We start from the raw sequence: 21554 nt of genomic DNA, 5'->3' as shown, positions 1-21554 counted from the left end.
GTACAGACTCTTATTTTCTTTTCTCTTGGGGGTATGCTCAGGAATGGAATTCCTGGGTCATAGGATAGCTCTCTGTTTAACATTTTGGGAGCTGGTACACAGTTTTCAAAAACGGCTGCACCATCTTCCATCCCTACCAGTAATGCATGCACAAGAGTTCTGACTACCCCACATCTTTGCCAACACTTGCATGTAATTCGCCTTTTTTAGGAGAGTCACTCTCCCAGTGGGGCAGGCGTGGCACTGTGATTAGGATTGGCGTCACTGTATCCAGGGTGGGTTGGTTACTAACGCCACCCAACCATCACAGCAGCGGCAGCGGGGCCTCTCCTGACTGGTGTGACAGCTCGCTGTGCTGCCTCCTGCCCCAAGTTCGCACGTTGGGAAAGCCCAAGGGGAAAGTCCGGAAGCCCAACCTACTTCTTCCCACGCCACCTAAAGAAGGCAGGATAGCATTCAGAGAAATGGAAGGACCACTGCCTGCTCTCCCCCACCCGCACCCTCATTTTACAGGGTCGGGTTGTGGGAGGCTGCTAACCAAAAAGCAGCCTGAGCCCACCCAGAGGCGCCCTTAGAGAACACTCCAGTAATCTATTTCCCAACAAGCAGCCACTGAAAGGCCTGTGGGGCACAGTGCTGCTCTGACACCCAGGGGTCCCCACCCCGGGGGTCCCCAGAAGCCAGAACCAACGTGACAGGTAATTGGTTTTAAAGGAGGCCTGAAGGGTGCCTTGTTTCGGCTGCTCCTCACTCTTGGCCTGTGTGCTAGGCCCACCCCCTCCTTCCCTCTTTCTTCTCTCTCAGTACCCAGAGTCCGTAGCCAGGCCCAGCCCCTGAGGAGTCTCGCCGGGTGGAGCGTCCCATTCCAGGCAGGGAGATCCTGCCCCAGCTCAGACAGATGTGTAGGGGGAGGCAACAGCTGATAGAGCTTCAAGCACTCCCCCAGTCAGGGCCCTGCACCCCTCCCAGAGCCTGTGGGCTGAGAAGCTTGGGCACAAAACCCAACCTCCTTGTCACCAGCCCCTGAAGACAATGGAAGAGCAGGTGGACATCCAGAAAGAAGGGATACCAGAGGTGGGCTGGACATCGGGCCCTCCCCGTGCCATCTTCAGTCAGGCCCATTGCCTGTCACTTGGCTTTCTCTCACGTTTCTCTCATGCAACCTGCACTGCCCTGCTCCTCCCATACCCAGCACCAACCCTGTCCTCTTCTGCAGCAGGTAAAGTGCACAACAGCAAACCGCACCCCCTGCCCAGAGGTCGGGGCAAGGAGGCGACTCTGGTCCAGCCCGCCTCTGGGTTCCACCTGAGCTGGGACGCAGCCCCTGGGCCCTGGGTATCAGCTTGCTTCCGAGAAGCCTTGTCCTGGAACACGGTGGGGGAACTTGGAGCCGCCTCTGCAGTATCGGCAAATCACAGGGAGCAGGGACCTGGGCATGGGGCTTCAGAACTCTGGCCAACTCGCTAATGGGGCTCCTGGAGGCTGTGAAGTGTGGCGTGTGCCAGGGAACCGAGCCGGCAGTGGGCTCCAGACCAAACAGGGAGGCACAGATGGTCTCAAAGAGCAGGCCAGAGGCCCCAGAACTCTCACCATGCTATGGACTTCCACTCACTCCCCAGCCAGAATCAAAGGCCCAGGCCATCAGAAGGCCTGCCCTCCTCTGCTCCTTGGGCAGCTGTCCCAGGTCCAGAACCCTGTCTAGACATGGACCTTCCACCTCACTCTTCACCTTTCACCTTTCGCCGTTTCTGCTCCTGCCGACCTACGTGCCGATGAGCCACTGTGGACCCTCAGCCCCTGTCCCGGCCAAGTCCCAGCTCACCAGGCAGAGCCAAGGCATCTGTCTACCTTTCGCCTTTTCCAAGGCTTTCCTCCCTGGAGCCATCCAATAGTGAAGGGGTGGAGGGGGGGAGGGTCTTGTGTGGTCTAGTGGTCCCTAGAGCAGCCCCTCCTCACCCCAAGTGCTCGAGGAGACGCTGGGCAACATCAAGGCCACCTGAATTAAGGGGTGTGTGAGAGGCTGAATGAGATGAACCAGAATGCAGGTGGGAAGGGACATGGTGTCACACCCAGCAGATTCCAGTTCCAACTCCACTGAGTACGCCATGTCCCCGAGTGAGGTCACCAGCAGCCCCACCCTCACGAAGCCTTCACCCCTGCGGTGGGGATGGCACGGCAGGAGCTGAGGTAACTCCCAGCAGCACCTGCACCTGGGGCTCCTTCCCCACTGGGAAGTCCCATCTCATCTTGGGTCTCTGTTTTCGTACTGTGGATGGAGGGCCTTCCAACCCCCCAAAAAGGCCAGACTCACTGTCAGCGAGCCAATTCTGACCCCCGGGACATTCCGATTTGGTCTGAATGGCCGTGGGAGTGGTGCACGGTGAACTTGCTCAGCTGCTAACCACAAGGTCATGAGTCTGAGGCATCCACCCAGGGGAATTCGGAACATAGGCCTCACCATCCACCTGTGGCCACTGGATCCCTCGTGGAGCGCAGGCCCACCTAGGCACCCACAAGGTCATGAGTCGGAACTGACCGGAAGGCAACTGGTTTACTGTTTGATCCCCTTGGCCCTGAGGGGGTTCTACGCTTTGCAGCTGCGATAAGCCCAGCACATCCTGAGGGAGTAGAGCACCAGCGCTCCAAGCTTCATGACACCCCAAACCTTAAACCTGAAAGGGGAGGGGTGCTACAGGCAGCCAGGAAGAGGTCAACACCGAGCAGTGTCCCAAGATAAGGGCTAAATCAGGACCACCTGGTTCTGCCCTGACCACCTGAGGCTGCCCTCAGGACCGGCGCACCAACCGGAGCACCGATGCCCCTGGCTGCCAGAGGGGCCAGTGGGGACGTCGGGTCTCTGGCCAGGATGCTGGTCAGAATGGGTGTCTGCTCCCCAGCACCTGGCTCAGTGCCTCATGCTTGCTTTCTGTCACCAGATGGGCTTCGGAGGGACCAGCCTGAAGCAGAAGAGGCAGCCCACTTCCAGAGGCGCCTGCTTCCCACCATGGGCACACGGCCCCCACCCTATTTTGAGCAGCCGCCACTCACCAGTGGCATGACTGGCTGAGCAGCCTCACCCCTCCTGTGCAGGGCAAGGTTGGGTGGGTGGGGGGCTGCTGAATCTCCACTGTGCACACCTGTCACAGAGCAGGGCCAGTGGTTTCATGAGGCCCTACCCACCACACACAGTCCCATTCAACACCGCCCCACCCCCCACCCCACCATCCAGAGAGGCAGGATGGAGGAGGGAGCCTTGTCTAAGGGTGGTAAGAGGTTGAAAGGGGCAGACATGCCTCATGGAGTCAAATGCCCAGCACAGGCTCTCTGGAAAACTGACCTGCCCAGTACAGCCCGGTGGTCAGTGCAGTGGCTCCACTCACAGCCCAGTCCCTCACCAGCTCACCAACCTCGGGTCAGTACCCCACCCCCCTGTAGCCATTTCCCCATCGGAGGATGAGCTCAGCCTTCCCTCACAGGGTGGCTGAGAGCATTACATGAGCTTGCCTCTACTGCGGTCCTGACGCTGCAGCTGGCGCACGGTCAAGGAAGGGCTGGTCCCCAAGGCCACGGGACCCGTGCCTTCACTCATGCAGGAGACTTGGGGGCAGTGACAGTCTCCACTGATGCAAGACACACCAGACCCCACCCACTCCAATGCCCCCGCTCCTGCTCCCGACAAGGTGCTCCCAATGATTTGTTGACTAAATCCTCTGTCGGCAGAAAAACACCGAGGCCTAAGAGGAATGATATCTCACCCAAAGGCCCGTCATCCAGGATAAGATCTGAGCCCAAGTAGTTTGGCTCCAACAAGCCCTCGTACAAGAATGGCTACATGTCCGGCTATTAACCAAAAGGCTAGCTCAAAATTGCTGGTCACCCCAGGGAACACTGACTGAGGCTCTTCCTCCATAAGATTACTCTCACTCCCAAGTAAAAGGGAATAGAGGAAAGAACTAGCAGGCAAAAGACATTTATAGACGTGCACACAGGCATGTACATATGTAAATATATGAATATATCATGATAAGGATTCAGGCCTATATGCATATATTTATATGTTAAGGTAGCAGACAGATATTGGGCCTCTACTCAAGTCCTCCTTCAACACAATAACACTTTGCTCTAATAACCTGACATTCTGTGATGCTCACCTTCCCAACACGATCACTGAAGACAAAATGTGTGCATAAGCAAATGTGGTCAAGAAAGCTGATAGTGTCCGGCTATTAAAAGCTATAGCATCTGGGGTCTTAAAGGTTTGAAAATAAACAAGTGGCCATCTAGCAAGGAAGCAACAAAGCCCACATGGAAGAAGCACACCAGCCTGTGTGATCAGGTGTCAATGAAATCAGCTATCAGGCATCAAAGACCCAGAACAAAAAATCATATCGATGCTAACGAGGGGGGTCAGAGTGGAGACCCAAAGCCCACCTGTTGACAATAAGGGACGAGCCAGCCAAGGTACAGTATAGCACCAATGAAACACACATTCCTCTAGTTCCTCTCCAGCCCCACCCCCACCCACCACTATCATGACCCCAATTCTATCTTACAAATCTGACTAGACCAGAGCATAATGCTCTCAACACACAGCATCAGATAAGAGCGTTCAACACACAGAATCCAGACAGATTAAGGCCCTCTGGAACAACAATGGGAGTAGCGATTCTATGAGGGTAGGGGAAACGTGGAAGAAGGGGGAGAAAGGGAGAAGCGATCATAATGATCGATGTTTAACTGCCCCCAGAAACATGGGTAAAAGGAGACAGCAGACAGTGTAAAATATTAAAATAATAAATTAATAAATAATAAATTAATAAATATTAAAATAATAAATTATCAAGGGTTCACGGGGGGGGGGGGGGAGGGAAAAAAAATGAGGAACAGATACCCGAAACTCAAGTAGAAAGAAAATGGTTTGGAAATGTTGATGGCAACATATGTATAAATGTGCTTGATACAATTGATGTATGGATTGTTGTAAGAGCTGTAAGAGCCCCCAATAAAACAATGTATTTAAATTGAAAATTAAAAAAATAAAAGATTCCGCTCACTCTCATTGCCACTGAGTCAATGCCGACTCATAGGAGCCCTGATGGGGTAGTGGGTTGTGTGTTGGGCTGCTAGCCCCAAGATCGGTAGTTCAAAATGACCAGCTGTTTCCCGGGAAAAAGATGAAGCTCTCTACTCCTATAAAGAGACACAGTCTCAGAAACCCAAAGGGGCAGCTCTACCCTGTCTTACAGGGCGGCTGTGAGTCAGAATGGACTCAATGGCAGTGGGCATCCACCGTGATCACAGCCTAAATAATCCCCCTGGGCAGCCACCAGGAGTCAGAATTGCAACAGTAATGGCTCAGCTCCCACCCTGTAACAGTAGCAGAGCTCTGGTTCTGAACCGCTGTGCAGGCTGTCTCTCAAAACAGTGCTATAACAGCCAGTGAAAACGGGTTCTCTATTTTAAACAGATGCAGAAAGGTTAAATAATTTATCCAAAGGAAGGCCGGGGATTTGAACCCGGGAAGAATGGCTCTAAAGCACATTTGCTTAACCACTATATTATCGTCAGTGCCTTGTGGTCAGTTAGAGCCTGTCCTGGTCCAGGATCTGTGCAAAGAGCAGGCACAACCACTGTGGGGCACACCCCCTACCACCAGACACCTACCCAGCCCTGGGTCCCTCCCAGCTCCAACCACAATCATCTCTTGAACACCCTGGACTCTTAGGGGTCAGGGGACCAACTTCCCTTACCCCAGACAGGCAGGGGACACGGAGGCATGGCAGGCTTGGCCACCCACCACTAGGAAGGCAGATGCAGGCCCTGAGACTGCCTCTCTTCACAAAGAATGCTTTTACTTCTGGCCTCCCGGATCTAGACCCCTGGAGAAACACCCCAGCCAGGAGAAGCAGAGGGGGGATCCAAGGCGGTGTGCCGCTGATAACTGCCCAGTGGCAGGGTCAGTCAGGCCGGGCCAGCAACCACTTCCCTGCCTCCTTCCTGCCACCCAGGCACTGGGCCAGCCTCTCTCTCGATCTCCACACAGCAGCCCCTCTGTCCCTGCAAGATGGACAAGCTGACCTTTCACTAGCCAAAAGGTCCCTGCAATTCCATCCCCTGCCTGGGGGGGCAGATCAGGGCAGAGAGAGCGGTGGGGGTGGGGGGTTGGAGGGGTGGGGCGCCAAGCCTCTCCTTCCCCTGCTCAGCGGCCTGCTCTCCTGCCTCTCTCCCAGCCCACTCAGTCATTCCCACCCCTATTCTTCTTCCCCTTAACTAGTTTACCTTTGATCTGCCTGGCACTGTCACAGTTTACGGAATGTTTGCACATTGCTTGTTGCCCTGAAGTTGCACTGGGGAGACGGGGAGACAGGGAGCATTCCTTCAAATGGCCAAGTGTTCTTGTTAAAAATGCAAACACCCCAGAGAATGAAGCGCTGGGCGGGCGGGCAGCCACCGGAATGGGATGTCCGGAGTGATCACTTCACCGCTGCTCTCTCCTCAACCACTCAGCTCAGCTCAGCAAGGGGGCAAGAAGAGAGCTTCTTCTCAGGCGGGGAGTGGGGGCGGGGGGGGGGGCACTTCAGGACATCGGAGGGCCCTGGAGGAAGCGAGGGCTCCCCGGGAAGTGGCCTGGAGTAGGGCAAGTGAGGACAAGCATCAGCTTTTGCAAGGCTCCATGTCAAAACTCTGTCCCTCACCAAGTCCCCATGGCCCTTCACCCCCTCTGAAACCCATTGCTCAGGCCAAGGCTGAAGGGAGTGCCTTGACTCGGGAAAAGGCCCCAAAGACTTTTAGGGGTGGAAGGGGGGTGGGTACAGGCAGGAGGCCAGGTGGTCTTGAAGACAAACAACAGGGTTGTCTCTGGCCCAGCCCTGCCTTAAGGCCAAGGGTCCCCACGGACCTTGCAGCCTCACCCCACCAGGAAGAGAAGCCCAGAGTCTGGGTTCTGGTGTCCATCCATTCTGCCCCAGGATTGTGGGGCAGGGGGGAGGTAGCTAACTCAGGGGAGCCAGCCTTCCGGCGTCTGTTACCCCAGGAGAGAATGGAGGAGGGAGAGGCAGCAGCAAGATCTCTCCCAGCTGAAACATTCTGCGGTCGGTCCTAGGACTCCGTCCAGCAGACCAGCCCGAGCCCAGAGCCCAGCCGGCAAGTCTGCGGGGTGGGCAGAGTCCCAGGCATGTCACTTTCAGAGACGCCACCCCACGCCCATTGATGTGAACCCCACAGAGCCGAAGGACTCCTCCACTCTCTCAGAGGAGCTGGGCTGAGTTCCAGTCAGCCAGCTGACCTGCGGTCAGGTTTTCGGAGGGCAATTAAACGCTCGTGCCTGTCACCCCTGCAGTTTTCTCTGCAAGCTGGGGGCTCCGGCCACTTGTTTTCAGCTCTCAGACACCTCCAAGGGCCGCTGAGAGCCTGCAAAGCTCGGCCTGGCTGCTGCACCTGCCCTTCCTCCTGCTCTGGCCCCAGAGGATTCAGGCCCTGGGCCTGAGAACCCCAACTTAAGGTCTGAACGCAGCCTGGACAAAACACAGCAAATGCCGCTCAGGGCCACCTGCTCCCCGGAGCCCTCGGGGATGGGCCGGCTCTCTGGAAGCTCCCCTCCCCTCACCTGTCCCCCAACACCTAACCACTTCCACCTCCGCACACCTTGGCTGTGTGACTCATCCGGCCCCCACCACGCAACCCCATGACACCACATTTGGGCTGGTTGGCTGTGTCCACATCCTTTAAGATGTCGGTGCATTTGGTCGTAACTGTCTCTACTGAGCTGTGAGCACCCAGAGGTGACTGGACTTCTACTCTGCTTCACCCCCTCTCTGGGCCCCACCCCCAACTTCTGCCCTCCTCTGACCAGGCTGGTGCTGCAGCCAGCGGAGAAGATGGGGGGTAAGGGGGTGTCCCTGTGAGCAGGAGCTGGAAGCCACTGGTCCCCACCTACCCTCCACGCCGTCTTCTCGGTGCCCACCGAAGTCCCCGTAGGAGTCCCAGCGAATGAGGGGGTCGGCGGTGTTGTAGTCCACAGACACGCTCGGCCCATTCTCCAGGTGCTCCATGCCTGAGGGGGAGGCAGGGAGGGTGGTGTTTCATAATCTGGTGTCAACTTGAGACTATTCAGGGTGAGGGGTGGAGTCTAGCCTGTCAATCAGGTCGCAGCTTGATGACCTCACTTTGAAGGCGCTACAGAGATCAATTGCTCCCTGGAGGCCAGACCCACACAGACTCTCCCTGCTTGTCTCCCCGAGCGACATGCCGGCTGACAAGCCCCAGGCAGCCACGCTGATGGCAGCCAGAGCCTTGGAGCTGGAGGAGCCAAGGGGAGACCCAGGTCAGCGCTGAGATGCTTCCACCACCACTGGATGCACAAGACCTCCTAGCAACTGGCCTGTGATCATCTGCATGCAGTGTCATTGTATGTGTTGCATGAGTCTGTAGAGGCATTTCCAGACTGGTATCGGACATATGGGCTAATATCGGACCTGCGGACTTGATCTGGACTTGGTTGGGATGTTTTCTGAATAGACAATTGTGCTTTGACATAAAGTTCTTTCTTATACACCAGTGTCTATGAATGTGTTTCTCCTGTCCACCCAGACTAACAGGGAGGAGATGGAGAAAGAGCTCCGCAGCTGGGAGGGCAGAGGGAGCCAAGCAGCTCTCCCCCAGGATGCTCCTCAGGGACTTCTCGGTTTTCGTGAGCACGGCGGGGGAGAGACCAGTGGCTCAGGTTGGAAGGAGAGGCCGGCCGTCTGGTTTCTTGCCTTCATGAAAAGGCTCACACCAGGTTACAGGGGTGACTCAGGACAGGGCACTGAGGAACAGAGACCCAAGGAGAGAGCTGGGTGGACTCTCAGGCTGGACAGGGGCCTCCTTCTCAACAGGCCCTGGGCCCACCAGGACAGCGGCGAGAGGCCTGGCAGGTCTACGTCTTGAGTCAAGGGCAGGGTATGTGGGAAGGTTTGCACGATGTCAGGGACAGCAAGGACAGCCCCAGTCTTGATCTAGAGAGGACACAGGGTCTCTGGGAGGACACCCCAGCCAGCTAACTCCCTGGCCCTCACGTAAGACACCCTCCATTCTAGTCAGAAATCTGAGGGGAGAAGGGGAGCCCCCTCTGAGCTTCCCAGGAATAAAGCCAGCACTAGCTAACAAGTCAGGCCTTCCAGGGTGAGTGTCGTCCCTCTACTATAAGCGAACTCCATCTCTTCCAGATCTGTTCTCAGTAAGATGGGGAATGGCTGCTCTCCGCATCTAATAGTCCAGAAGCTTAAAGACTATTATTAAATCATCCTTCTTGTCTTCAGCTTAAATCGTCTCAGGTCTCATAAACAGGCCTCGTCCACCCAGCACTTGTAACCTTGCCCCCGCCACTCCCTCCCTCCCCCAGGACTCTTGATCTCCGAATAGCACGCAGTGATGACCTAATGGGACCAAAACACTCCATCTGCCCAGTGCTTCTCTGTCTGCTTTTGAATTGTTACATCCAGAGATTCAAGTCACCAGGTCTGGTTTGGCTGGGGTCCACTTGGATGCACAGATCATGTCCAGCTAGTCTGCAACTCAGATTCATCTACCTCGGTAAGGGTAGGGTCAGCCAGCCTGTTTGGATGGTTTTAGGATCAGAACAGGGGTAGTTCAGGGCCGAAGGGAAAAGATGGGGCAACAGATTTTCATTTGGCTTCTACCTTGAATTTTCTCTGGCCCATAAGAAAATACGAACTCCACTTTGCCATATTCCGGAAAGCGGTCATCTGAAAAAGAGGGAAAAAAATCAAAAAAGGGCAAACTGTTCACAAATAAGACTCCACATAAGGTTTTCTTGCAGAAACAGAAATGAAAGGACCACATGGATAACCACACTGGATTCATTACCATTGAGCCCTTCCCAGCGCGGGGCAAGTCCTTCGTGCTACGGACGAAGCAGAGGTGCCCTACGGCATTTTCTCGGCGATTATCTTTCTGGGGGCAGATCTCCAGAGCTTTCATCAATGGCACTCCCACGTGCGTTTGAACCACTAACCTTTAGTTTCTTAGAAGAGTGCTCACAGTTTATGGCATTCCAGGGCCCGATATACATGGTTAATAATCCCATATGACAGATACATTATTATTCATACTATTATGATCACATATTCTGCCCACTCTGGCGGCAATCCTACTTGTCACAGATCACCACGTCTAGACATTCCTATGTGTTGTTCTACTGGTGGCTCTACACCATTGTTTCTTGGAATACTAGTGTTGAGTAGTCGCTACTAATTTACCACTATAGAGATGGATTCATCTCCCCTGGACTATTCCCAATTTTAGCATTAAAACTGGTGACCTGCATGACGATGTCTTCCATGATGATTCCATCCTCCCCTCGATTACCATGGGGACTTCAGATACTACAGTGAAGCTTCTATTGGTTGTTGTTGTTGATCCGCCCATTGTCTCTTGACTCCGGTCAGGTAAAGGGAGAAAACTTGTTCCCCCTTTCTTCCCCAGACCTGCCCCAACCCCACCTATATTGTGTCAACCCTACCTTCATACACACTCACGGACAGGAGTCCATGCTGACGCATGGGGAGCCTGCAGGGCAGGGGAGAACGGACAGGGTGCCCCTGTGCGTTGCCCAGCCTGTGACTCTTGAAAGGAGAAAGCCCAGTCTTTTTCCTGAGCTCCAGAGCGGCTGGTGGCTTGGAACTGCTGACCGTGGGGACTACAGCCCAATGTGCAATCACTAAGGGGTTGCAATGAGTCTGTATCGACTCAACAGTTGGGAGCTGGTTTGGGGGAGAAAGAGGAGACTTTCTACTCCTGTAAAGAGTGACCGTCTCAAAACCCACAGGAGCAGTTCTAGCCTGTCCTATTGGGTCGCCATGTGTCAGAACAGACTCGAGGGCAGTGAGCTCTACCTTCATCTGTCCTTGCAAAGACACTTTGCATGGACCTCTGGCTCTCTAATGGTCACAGTGTTTCTGGGGTTTGTCTCGTATCTCCAGAGGCCGCCACCTTCTGCGTGAGCCAGACCATGGGCAGATCCAGCCCCCTCCTCCAAGCCCCAGCTCTGTTCTCTGCTCTCTGTTCTGAGCCCTCTCTGCCCAGGGAGCACCGTTCACTCTACCGGGAAGAGGATTTAGTCAAGAATGAGCATTGGTCCTTCTTGGAGCACCTTGTGATACCTACAGGCCTCTGTTCACCACTTCATAGGATCGGAGCAGTGTGTCACTCCCTCCCATAAGATTGTGAGTTCCCTGAAGGCAGGGTCTAACATCGTTTCTCACTATCTCCAAGGGCCAGGTGCACACCAGACACACACAGGCATTGTTGGATGAATGGCTGGGTGGCTGGCTGGAGGATGGATGGGTGGGTAGGCAGGTGGGTGGATGGATAGAAGGAAGGAGGGAAGGAAGGAAGGAAGGAAGGAGATACACCTGGGTCTGGATGTGATACAGCTAAAACTTCAAGTAGAGGAAAAAAGCAAAAAGACACTAAAGTGTCCCTGGCTGCCTCGCTCTTCCCTTGGAACATGATTCTCCCCTCACTGCTACCACCACCAATCCACCGGGTGGTCAAGTCAATTCCCACCTCAGGGTGGCCATGGGTGTCACAGGAGTGCTGTGCCATGAGGTTTTAAATGCCTACGACCTTTGAGAAACAGACTGCCAAGATGAAAGGCACACGGGGATGTAGGACGAAAGGATGTGAGGCATCAAGGGCCTAGGGACTGGAGCGGAGCACAGGGGGCTATGAGCTACCATGGGCTGCTACTACAAGGTGGGCAGTTTGAAGCCACTGGCCACTCTGCAGGAGAAAGAGGTGGCGGCCTCCTCCTGAACAGATCTACAGTCTGGGGCAGGTCTACTCTCTCCTCAAGGGTCACAGGAGTATGAACCAACTGGCAAGCAAGGAGTTTCGGGATTGGAAGGGAGACCATCCCTCATTCTCTCCACTCCTGCTGCCAGCCCAGTTTCAGCCCATTCCCGTGTCCAACACGCATTCCCATCGTCACCAAGAACACCATGGGGTTAGCAGGCCAGGTGGCTCCCTAAAGACCACGCCTGCATCCAGCACATGCCCGTCCACTGGGCACGTCTTCCCCGCCACTGGCCCCGCCCACTGGGCCCACCTTTGAAGGCGTCATCAAGGTCCTCCTTCCCGAAGACAATGCCCAGGTCGTGGATGGCGCAGGTGTGAAACTGTACTCGGAAGATGACATCTCGGGCGGGGCTCCGGAACTTCTTGTGGTAGCACTTCAGCTGGGCAGGGAGAGGGGGAGAGGGCAGCAGGAAGTCAGATCTGAGGGTCACCTTTTTCAAATCTCCTGATTGGGCACCACCACCACCCCCATGCTCACTCCCAGCCCACTGAAGAGCAAGGTCACCAACACCAAACAGGATCTCAAAGCTCTCTGGGCAAATGTCTAGAACAGCAAAGAACTGTAGGTCAGTCATGGCCTGCCCTCCCGAGAAGCTGCTGAGCGCAGGCTCCTCAGGGTGAAAGGAGGGATGGATTTTAACTGCATCCGGAAGGACCGGCAGGGAAACGAGCCGTCCTTGTCAGGGGGTAACCAGCTCACCCCAAAAGGTCATCCTTGGAGATGCTCCAGAACAAGAGATAAACCCAGAAGAAGGGTGTCCAATTCAGCGGCAGGGAATGGACAGGGGAGGGGGCATTCAAGGCTAGAAGGCCTGGAGGGAGCCCTCAGAGCCTACGACTTCTGGGGCTGGGACCCCACCAAGCTGTCTGGAGAGGGAAACAGAGGCAGGGGCCGGGGGCGCAAAAGAGGAAACAGCAAGGAGACAACAATAAAGACATGAGAGCAGGGTCGGACACAGAAGGGCACACTCACCAAGATGTCTCCTTTCAAGAGCAGCCCTGGCTCGATGGTGATGCAGATGCTGGTCTGGCCGTCTCCTTGGACATTGCTGGAGAGGGAGAGAGGTCATTGGTGGCGGGGGGAACATTTCTCCCCCGAAAATCCTCGCTGACTTCATCCCCTCAAACTCTGTCTAGAAGAAGAGTTCAGCTGGTGCCAACTCCTGGGCTCAACCATCCCCACTGGCCATCAGTCAGCCTGCGGCTGTGTGCGTCCTTGGCCTCAGTCCCTCGGAATACCTACTAGATGCCCGACGTGTAAACAGGTTGCATGGCTTGGTAGATCCGGAGAAAGGGCCGACATCCTGCAAGGGAGGGGTGGGTGTTAGCTGAGAGGGGAAACCGCAGGCGGGAAGAGGATGGGAAGCAAAAACGGGGGGAAGGTGAAGCGGGAAGAGGAAGAAGGGCAGGAAGAAGGAGACGAAGAGGAGAGAAAGCGGGATCGATGCCAACCTCCGACGTGTGGCTCGTGACAGGTGGCCCCAGTGTCCAGCTTGTCCCCAACAAGCTGGGCTCCTCTCCCAGTTCAAGGTTAGAGAACACTGCCACCTCCCAAGAGGGTCAGCCAGTGTCAAGTATCCCACCCCCTTTGCAGCCGAATAGACTGGAGCTCAAAGAAGTCTTTGGAGCCGCTGAGACACCAATCCAAGCCTTAGGACCGGTGGCTCGGAGGCGTTTTACCAGTCAAGGCTGCCTTTGAAGAGAAGGAGCAGGAAAGGGCAGAAGGGAGGGAAAGCCGGGGGGTGGGGCTAGGGCAGGTACCTCCTTTGGATTCAAAGTTGGGGATGCCATGCATGATCACGTGGTGCAGGAACAAGGGCTTGTTGTTCATTTTGATGGCGCCGGACAGGAGGCCGCTGAAGTAATGCACGTACCTGCAGCGGGGGGGGGGGGGGGAATGGGGGGATGCTGCTTCAGTGGGGGAGGCCGGGTTGGGTTCTGAGAACCCAGGCCTGTGAGACTCAGGGGGCAGGCAGGTAACCCAGGGAAATGCTCTGAGAACAAAGAGGGCAAGGATGGTGCTGCTTCTGAAAAAGGGTTTGACGGGCCCAGGGTGCCCAGGGCTGGGTCTCCTGGAAGGCCTGTGGAGTATCCTTCCCCTCGGACCCTCATGGGGTCCCCATGTGAGAGTGACCTCCAAGACAACCGGTGCCCATCTTTTCTCACCCTCCACGTGAGGGTTTGCGCAAACAGGCCAGAACTGTACGGAACAGGGCTAGGTGGAACATCAGGAAGGCCCTCCCAGAGGAGGTTAAATTCTGTAGAGGTTAAAGCCTGTCTAAAGCAAAGAACGCTAGGCGGGACTCGAGAACCAGGTTGGCATAAGACATCTCATTCAGATTCAAGATGGTATGATCCCTTCTCTGGGAGGGCTCAAACTGAGAGACCCTGTCTACTGGGGCCACTTGCTGCCCCCAGTAGAGAGAGCTAGTGGGTCCTTCTAGACCTGGAATCAGGTCAAGACAAAAACTTGGCGTTCTCCAGTGCCCCCTGGTGGTCAATCCGCCAAGTCTCACTCACTTTGGACGGTGCCTGAGAAATATCCTTTAGCTGCCCAATACTACACAAGGCAGACTGATCAACCCCCAAGGAGGTCTGATGCCTCTGTGCCAAGGCCAAGGCCAACCCAAGCTTACGCTGACCCTGGTCTGATCTCCTAATGTCCCCTAGCCACATGAAAACCCCGGAATAGCGATGACAAGCTCAATCATCACAGACCTTAAAAAACGTGTGTGCGGCATTCTAAAGCACTTGACATCTCTTGGCATAGATGATTTCATTGGATATTCAAAGATAGCTGAACAGCCTATAAGTCTTTCCCCCTCTAGGGCCAGCATCCTCCCAGTTCTTTTTCACAAAGATCCTGTTTTGAGGGTGCCAGGATGAGCCCACTTCCCTCCTAGACAAAACACCAGGTCAGCAGTTCTAATCCACTAACTGCTCTGAGGGAGAAAGATGAGGCATTCTGCTCCCCGAAAGATTCACAACTTCGGAATCCCCACAGGGGCAATTCACTGCGTCTTAGGGGTCGCTCTGAGTAGGAACTGGCTTGAGGGCAGCTTGTTTTTCCTAAATAACCCAAAACCAAGTTCACTGCCAGGGAGCTGATTCTGGCTCACAGCAACCCTGTGGGACCAGGCAGAACGGCCCCTGTGGGTTCTGAGACAGTCACTCTTTACAGGGCTAGAAAGCCTCATCGTCCTCCTCATAGAGAGAATGTTTAAAGGGTGTTGGTCCCCAAGACAGCAGAGCTCAGAGTGGGTGGGGAGGGAGGAAGTGTGGCTGGAACTCAAGGCATCTGCCCCGAATAGGTGTCAGTCCTGTGCTATTGGTTGACGGGCCTTCCTCCTTTGCTGACTGGCCACGGATGCCAATGTCAAGACTCTGCAGGGGTCAACAGGAACTGTTTGGGGGCGGTGGGAACGGAACCCACATGACCATGACAATGCTCCCTTCCTGTCTATGGGCTCCTTGGCCAGCCTCCAGGCCTGTATTCCTCTGTCTCTGGGCCTGGGTGGGGCCACCTCGAACTACTCAAGTGAGATAATCTGATGGGCAACTGCAGGCCCTATTCAGGCCCTTGTCCAGCTCCGACCCCTTTTCTCAAAGCGGAAAGCTGGAATGGCGGAATGCCTATCAACTCTCGATCGTGCCAACAGGATGTGTCTGTGTGCTGGGGACAATGAGTCCAGGGGTGGGGTGACAATGGGTGGGGGAGGGGAGCCTTCAGGCAAATCCCCTCCCTCCTTCCCTGCTCTCCTCCAGCTGCTACATCCCTTGCAGGGAACGTGAACATGAGGGGCGGGAAAGTGCGGCAAATGCAGAACAAACCTTCTAGTTACACTTTCACATTTGGGCACAGACAGAATTACCCACCCAAAGCAGATGCAGATATGAGCTGCCAGGCCAACACAACAGAGTGGAAACACACACACACACACACACACACACATGCCATAAAACTATTCGCAGGATAATCCTGATCCTAGTCTCCAGCCCCTCACTGCTCAGCTCCAAGGATCAGACTGCTCTGCCCAGTTTCTCCACGCTACACTGTGCCATGGTAACAGCAGGCTCCTCTATTTGTATCCATGGTCCTTCAAGTTCAGGGGCCACCCCCATGCCCAAGACTACCAGTTATGAGTACCAGTTACGTGACGAGCCAGGACCCGAGGAGCTAGTGCGTGGCCTAGTTCTTTCCTCTCTGAAACTTCAGCCACGGGAAAACTGGGGCTTCCGAGGGCTGGTTCAGTGAGAGTCGATGCAGCTAATTCAGAACAGATCTGAATTTTCCAAATGTGGGTATATGGAAATGGTTAACCAGAGTGAGCACAACTAAGGGTCTATGTCCTGGGACAGGACAATCGGATGAGGCAAAGACGAGCCCTCCTAAGAGCCTGATACAGGAGATTGTGTTCCTGCGGCCAGCACGGCAGCAAGTGTCACACGTTCAGAGTGGAGTCCTTGCGCCACCAGCTGTGAGCCAGACACCGTCATTTCCTACTGTGTTCTTCAAGAAGTTTGGTTGCTAGGCAACAGACACACCACCCTTGATCTCTTCTGCTCCCTCTTCTGGTGATTACACTGATAATCACTTGACAAGTTTGGTTCCATCAGTTTCAGGCTGTAGGCCCCAGGAACAGGGAGGCATCGGTTGGAAGTCCTGGGGGAAACACCCTGAGTCCCAGCTGCTGTGGATCCGGGCTACCCAGAACTTTCTGCACAGACACCCAGTCCTGAATGCTGACCCCACAGGTTGGCTACCAGCTGTCTCGAACCTGTGGTAAGCTAGCGGGTTGCCTGAGGATGTCCCTGTTTCTTCTTGGGCTTCCCACTAACATGACAGCAGCTGGTAGCTAGTCCGGTGCCTTATAGCCATTCACACAGGAATAGGAAGGAGTGTGCGTGCGTGCGTGCGTGTGTGTGTGTAATCCCCACAGAGAGAGCTTGGGAAGCCCCAGGACCTGCAGCTCTGGGGCCCTGCCTCCTCGATCAGTGTTTGGGGGCTCACAGAGATGCAGCCACTGCTGCTGCTTCTGGAAAAGTCAATGCCCCTTCAGCCCTTTAAACTGAGGCTCCCTTTGCCAGACCTTCACTTGGATGCTGCCTTCTCCCCTCTCAGGTCTCCCTTGATGTCATCTACTCAGAAGGGCAGGCCCTCCCTCCCCCTGACCCTCTCACTCATCCCTCCCTCTTGTGTGGGTTTCCCCTTCAAAGCCCTGTCTCATGTCTGAACCGGATCTTCCTTGGGTGTGTGCTAAGCTAGCGTCCGCCCTCCCACTAGAAGCTGAGCTCCAGACAACTCCATTTGTCTGACGGATTCGGCGCCAGCTCCTTGAACAGAGCTGACATGAGAGGCAGGTGGACGGGAGGTCCACAACTTCTGTCCACAGAAGGGGTTGGGCCCACAGCTGCCTCACCCAGCTCTCTGGCTCCGATTTGACTTTCCTACCCTCTGGCCCTGATGCGACACTGTGTCTTTTTGTGAGCTGGGTCATCTTAGGCATGTCACCTGGTGAGCACTGGGGACATGGGGCAGTCGAGAGTTGAGGCTGAGCCCGGATCCTTGTAGGACAAGGCCTGCAGTGAACACAGCAAATTCTACCTGTGAGGGCCCCTGGCCACGTCATAGCCTCCCCCCGGCTCTGGCTTCTCCTCTGTGAAATGGGATGGCCTGCATCTTCCTATGTGACTCATCTTTACTCAGTTATGGGCTCCCCACCAACTCCTCTGCTCTCAGAGCTCTTCTCCCCCGGTGGCCACCCTTCAATACACCGCCACCACCCACCCCTCTCCTTCCACCAGCTCTGCCTGCAGCGCGCCCTCTGTTTGCTCAGGGCACTTGTCATTGTCTATCATCGTCTCATTGGTTCAGGAAAGTCCAGCTCTCTCAAGAGAATGTCAGCTCTAGGAGGCCAAGCACTTTGTCCTGTTCACCTGGGTATCTCCTGTGCTCAGAACACAGTAGAGGGCCTGCAATGCACCAAATGAATGAATTGATAAATCCATCCATCCACCCACCCATCCATCCATCCATCCATCCATCCACCCATCCACACATCCGTTATCCGTGCCCTGTGGCGAGAGTCCAATGTGATCACGTGGCCAAGTGCCCTTGGTAAAACTCTCTTGGCATAAGGGCCCTCCTCATGGGCCTGTGTGACCTCCCCAGAGCAGGTTGCCATGATGTCAGCTTTCTAAAGGCTCATCTAAGCACAGAGCAACCCTGCTTTCAGGCCCAAGAATAGCACGTGTAAGCCACCAGTGTTCCCCACCCCCAGGTAACCTTGTTGCCCTCTGGCATGGGTCACGGGAGATGAGTGCCATGCCAACCTGCCTGAGTCCATCAGCTGGCCCATCCCAGTCCTGAGTCGACACACCCCAGACACCCAGAGACTGGTATCTGAGCAACTGTGCTTGGTACACACACATACCTGAGCCCATTGGCCCCTCCCCGGTGTGTACACAGTCTCCTCCCCACAGACAGCAGGCACTCACATGTGTGCACTGAGCGGGACAGCCCAGAGACCTACCTTCTCTGGGATGGCTGACCAATGGGAACGATCTTATCCTCATAGAACCGCTTCATTGCAAACCGGTCCAGAGCCTGGTCCGCACTACAAGGAGGGACAAGTGGCCAGAGGAGATGAGTCCCATGTCCAAGAGCCCTTGGCCCCCACCCCTACGCCTCCCTGCCCACAGAGCCCTCGCTGGTGCCTAGTGGGAGGACAGGTCCCCTTCTGTAGCCAGCCTGAGCTCAGAAGTCTCCAGGCAGAGCACTGCAGCCTCTCCACCACCCGTGCAGTGGCAAATGGCACATGGGCGTTAGAGCCAGCCAATCACAAGTCCACCTCCTAGCAGCTGCGACCCTTGGGCACAGGATCTCATTCTGCTCCTGTCTGGCAGCAGCGGAGGACCCCCATCTTCAAAGGTGGCAGCAATCACAGAGCCCGCATGGAGTAGGGGTACAGGAAGTGTGCACCACTAAGCCACGACGAGGCTGGCTTGGATTTCTTAACATCATCAACGACCACCTGGCTCCATCACCACGGGATCCGGTAGCTCTCCGTTGACTTCCCAACACTCTCAGCACAAACTCCAGGGTCTCTACCAGGTCTGGAAGGTCCCAGGGACTCTGTCCCCCGACTACCTGCCAGCTTCACCTCCTATGGCTCTTCCCCTACACCTCTTTTCCAGATGGGACAGCCCTTTCTCCTTCCTCTCCTCTGCAGCTGGAAGGAGCATCTCCCACCCGCCGGTGACTCCGTGCTCCTGCCCCTCCACCACGGCGCAGGTCTGTGCTCGGATATCGTCCCCTGAAAAGACCTCCTCCGACCACGGGCCACCTTGCCTCCCGCTGGCTCTCTCTGTTCTCCTTGTCCCCTCAAGGACCGTGGGTCAACGGGTGGTCATTGACGCCCAGTTACACATCCCACGGCCATGAAGAGAGTGGCTCGGCTTTGCCCACTGCTGGAGGGATCCCTGGGAGAAAGACAAGGCTTTCCACTCCCATCAAGAGCTGCCATCTCAAAAACCCGCAGGGGCCGTTCTACCTGTCCCGAGGGTAGCCACGAGTCAGCACTGAGTTGGTGGCGGTGGCGGCGGCAGTAGTGGCGAAAGAGTGCTCAGGGCTCCACAGCACCCGGAGCCCTGCCAGGCACAGTGGCTGTCAGTCACCCTTTGTTAACTGACTAAGCAAGCGAGGACGGAATGAGCCCCTCAGGCTCTGAACTTGGAATCCCAGGGGCTTCACCTCGGCCTGTTCCTACACTTGGATGGGCAGATATCCCCTGCTGCCCAGAGGCAGGGATGGCGGGTCGCTCCTCGATGGCTAAGCTCCTCGGTGCACCCAGGACTGGAGAAAGGGTTTCTTCTCCCTTTTTGGCCTGTGCCAACCGACCTGCCTCCCAGATAGAGACAGGTACCTTCTCTTCTGCTGGAGGCTCCCCACTCCACCCCTCTGAGCCTCTGTCTTCACCCGCCAACCCCTGGGAAGGAGGAAATCATGGGGGGAGGGTGGGTCCCCCGTCTGCCAATCCCCAACAGATGGGGACTTGGCGTCCCACTTACCTTGCAGAGATGTTGCTGTAGTGCATGTACGCCGCGATGACCACACCTATCCTGCCTCGGTTTCCCTGAAAGAGTCCCCCACACAAAAAGGCCTTTATTTCGAAGACCAGGGGTCTTCGAAGAGCCAGGTTGCACATGGCTCTTCGGGGGACCCCCAAACTGGTCCCTCCACTTCTTGGGGTATCCCCAGCACAGAATCAATCACTCTGTAGCACAGCCAACAGACACAGGTAGCCTTGGACACTCACGCTGTCCCCAGACACCAGCGAGTGGACCTGCTCCCACAGGGAACAAGACGCGCGCACACACAGCCGGCTGCCCCCACCCTGACCTTGTTGTGCAGCACGACGATGTTGTGCGGGTCAGCGTTGAGCCAGGTGTCCATGGCCTTGCAGACGCCACAGATCTTCTCCAGAGCAGGGGTGTGCAGGTCAGGCCAGCCAAACTCCAAAACCTGGGGACGGAGCCACATGTGAGAGGCCAGCAGACGCGCGTTGAGCCAACCTGGACAGCAGGAGTGGCATACACACCGGCCGCCTGCACTGAGGGCAGTGCCAGCAGGAGCCAGACCCTGGCCCTGCTCTGTTTGACACTGTGCCAGGACTGAAGACACGGGGGCCCCAGTCTCAGCCCACAGTGGGGCCTCAGGCCAGTCACAGCCTCTCTCAGACCCTCCGTTGCCTTTTATGCTGATAAAAGGAAGGCTTGGGGCCCGTGATGCCAAAGTCTCTTCCAGCAGTCCCTGACCTTGAAACATGCAGAGCGGCCTGGCTCAGGTTAGAAATGGGGCGGGGGGGTGAGCAGGGCTCCCTGCAGAGGGGTCTTATCCAGATCCCGGGCCGCATAGGCCAACATCATTTCCAACATCCTTTCAGGCCAGCCAAGGGAAGCCCAAAGGACCAGAAGCACAGACCTCAATAACAGTCCTCGGGCTTCTTAACACTTTCCTGAACACATAAAACTTTCATGTTAGAGAGGATTTCTGCTGGGGAGCAGCTGGAGAAGAAGACTGCAGATGAGCCCATCTGAAAAGAGGGACCCAGGGGCCTCCAGGGATGGGCCCCGGGAGCCAGGAGCCAACAACAGCCAAGCAAAGCCACTCAAGACCCACCAGCAAGCCCAGGAGGGAGGAGCGGCAGTGGCTAAAGCGGTTTAAACCCAAATTTTTCAATCCAAGGTGCTTTTCAGCAATCATCTCCCAAGCCCCGCCTGAGAGATCCTGTGTGGGCCAGTCACGGTGGGCAGCGCCAGACCCAGCCTTACTCTTGGTAACAGGATCCTGTGTGGCCCCAGGGGCCAGGCACGGTGGACAGCGCCAGACCCAGCCTTACTCTTGGTAACAGGATTGCAAAATAATGAACAGTTTCCACCGTAGCCGAGTCCCACGTGTGCTGTGGTGTGTTAACTGCGAGTACGCTTTTCAAATGGTCCCAGCCCGTCTCCCAAGGTTCTCCTATGCCCCCGCCACCAGTGGACATCCCCCCTCGTTCTCTGCAGGTGAGAAGCCTCCCCCCACAAAAACATAGTCACCAGCTCACCTTGGTGTGGAGCTTCGTGATGTCAGGTCTGCGCTCAGAGAGATTGAAAAGCTGGAAGGGGAAAAAGACAGAGGTCATCAAGGGTGG

At 55.7% G+C, this 21554-nt stretch overlaps 1 protein-coding gene across 10 annotated transcripts in view; it reads right to left on the bottom strand.

The window, feature by feature from the left end:
• TNS1 (tensin 1) overlaps positions 1 to 21554 on the bottom strand; it is a 191668-nt gene that overhangs the window by 79065 nt on the left and 91049 nt on the right. For 9 of the 10 annotated variants that reach the window (XM_075528907.1, XM_075528909.1, XM_075528908.1 and 6 more), the window contains exons 7-16: positions 21468 to 21518; positions 20261 to 20383; positions 19930 to 19994; positions 18393 to 18476; positions 13621 to 13733; positions 13103 to 13163; positions 12833 to 12908; positions 12110 to 12239; positions 9681 to 9746; positions 7937 to 8053 (exon numbers count right to left, since the gene is read on the bottom strand). In XM_075528907.1, the coding sequence (XP_075385022.1) occupies positions 7937 to 8053; positions 9681 to 9746; positions 12110 to 12239; positions 12833 to 12908; positions 13103 to 13163; positions 13621 to 13733; positions 18393 to 18476; positions 19930 to 19994; positions 20261 to 20383; positions 21468 to 21518 (886 nt within the window). Of the gene's footprint in view, positions 1 to 7932; positions 8054 to 9680; positions 9747 to 12109; positions 12240 to 12832; positions 12909 to 13102; positions 13164 to 13620; positions 13734 to 18392; positions 18477 to 19929; positions 19995 to 20260; positions 20384 to 21467; positions 21519 to 21554 lie in introns of all 10 variants that reach the window. The other variant, XM_075528917.1, reaches the window with a different exon arrangement.

This window comes from Tenrec ecaudatus, chromosome 13 (assembly GCF_050624435.1).
Source record: "Tenrec ecaudatus isolate mTenEca1 chromosome 13, mTenEca1.hap1, whole genome shotgun sequence".
Lineage (NCBI taxonomy): Eukaryota > Metazoa > Chordata > Mammalia > Afrosoricida > Tenrecidae > Tenrec > Tenrec ecaudatus.
Note: the sequence above shows the minus strand (reverse complement) of the source record. Positions and strands in the feature narration are given on the sequence as shown.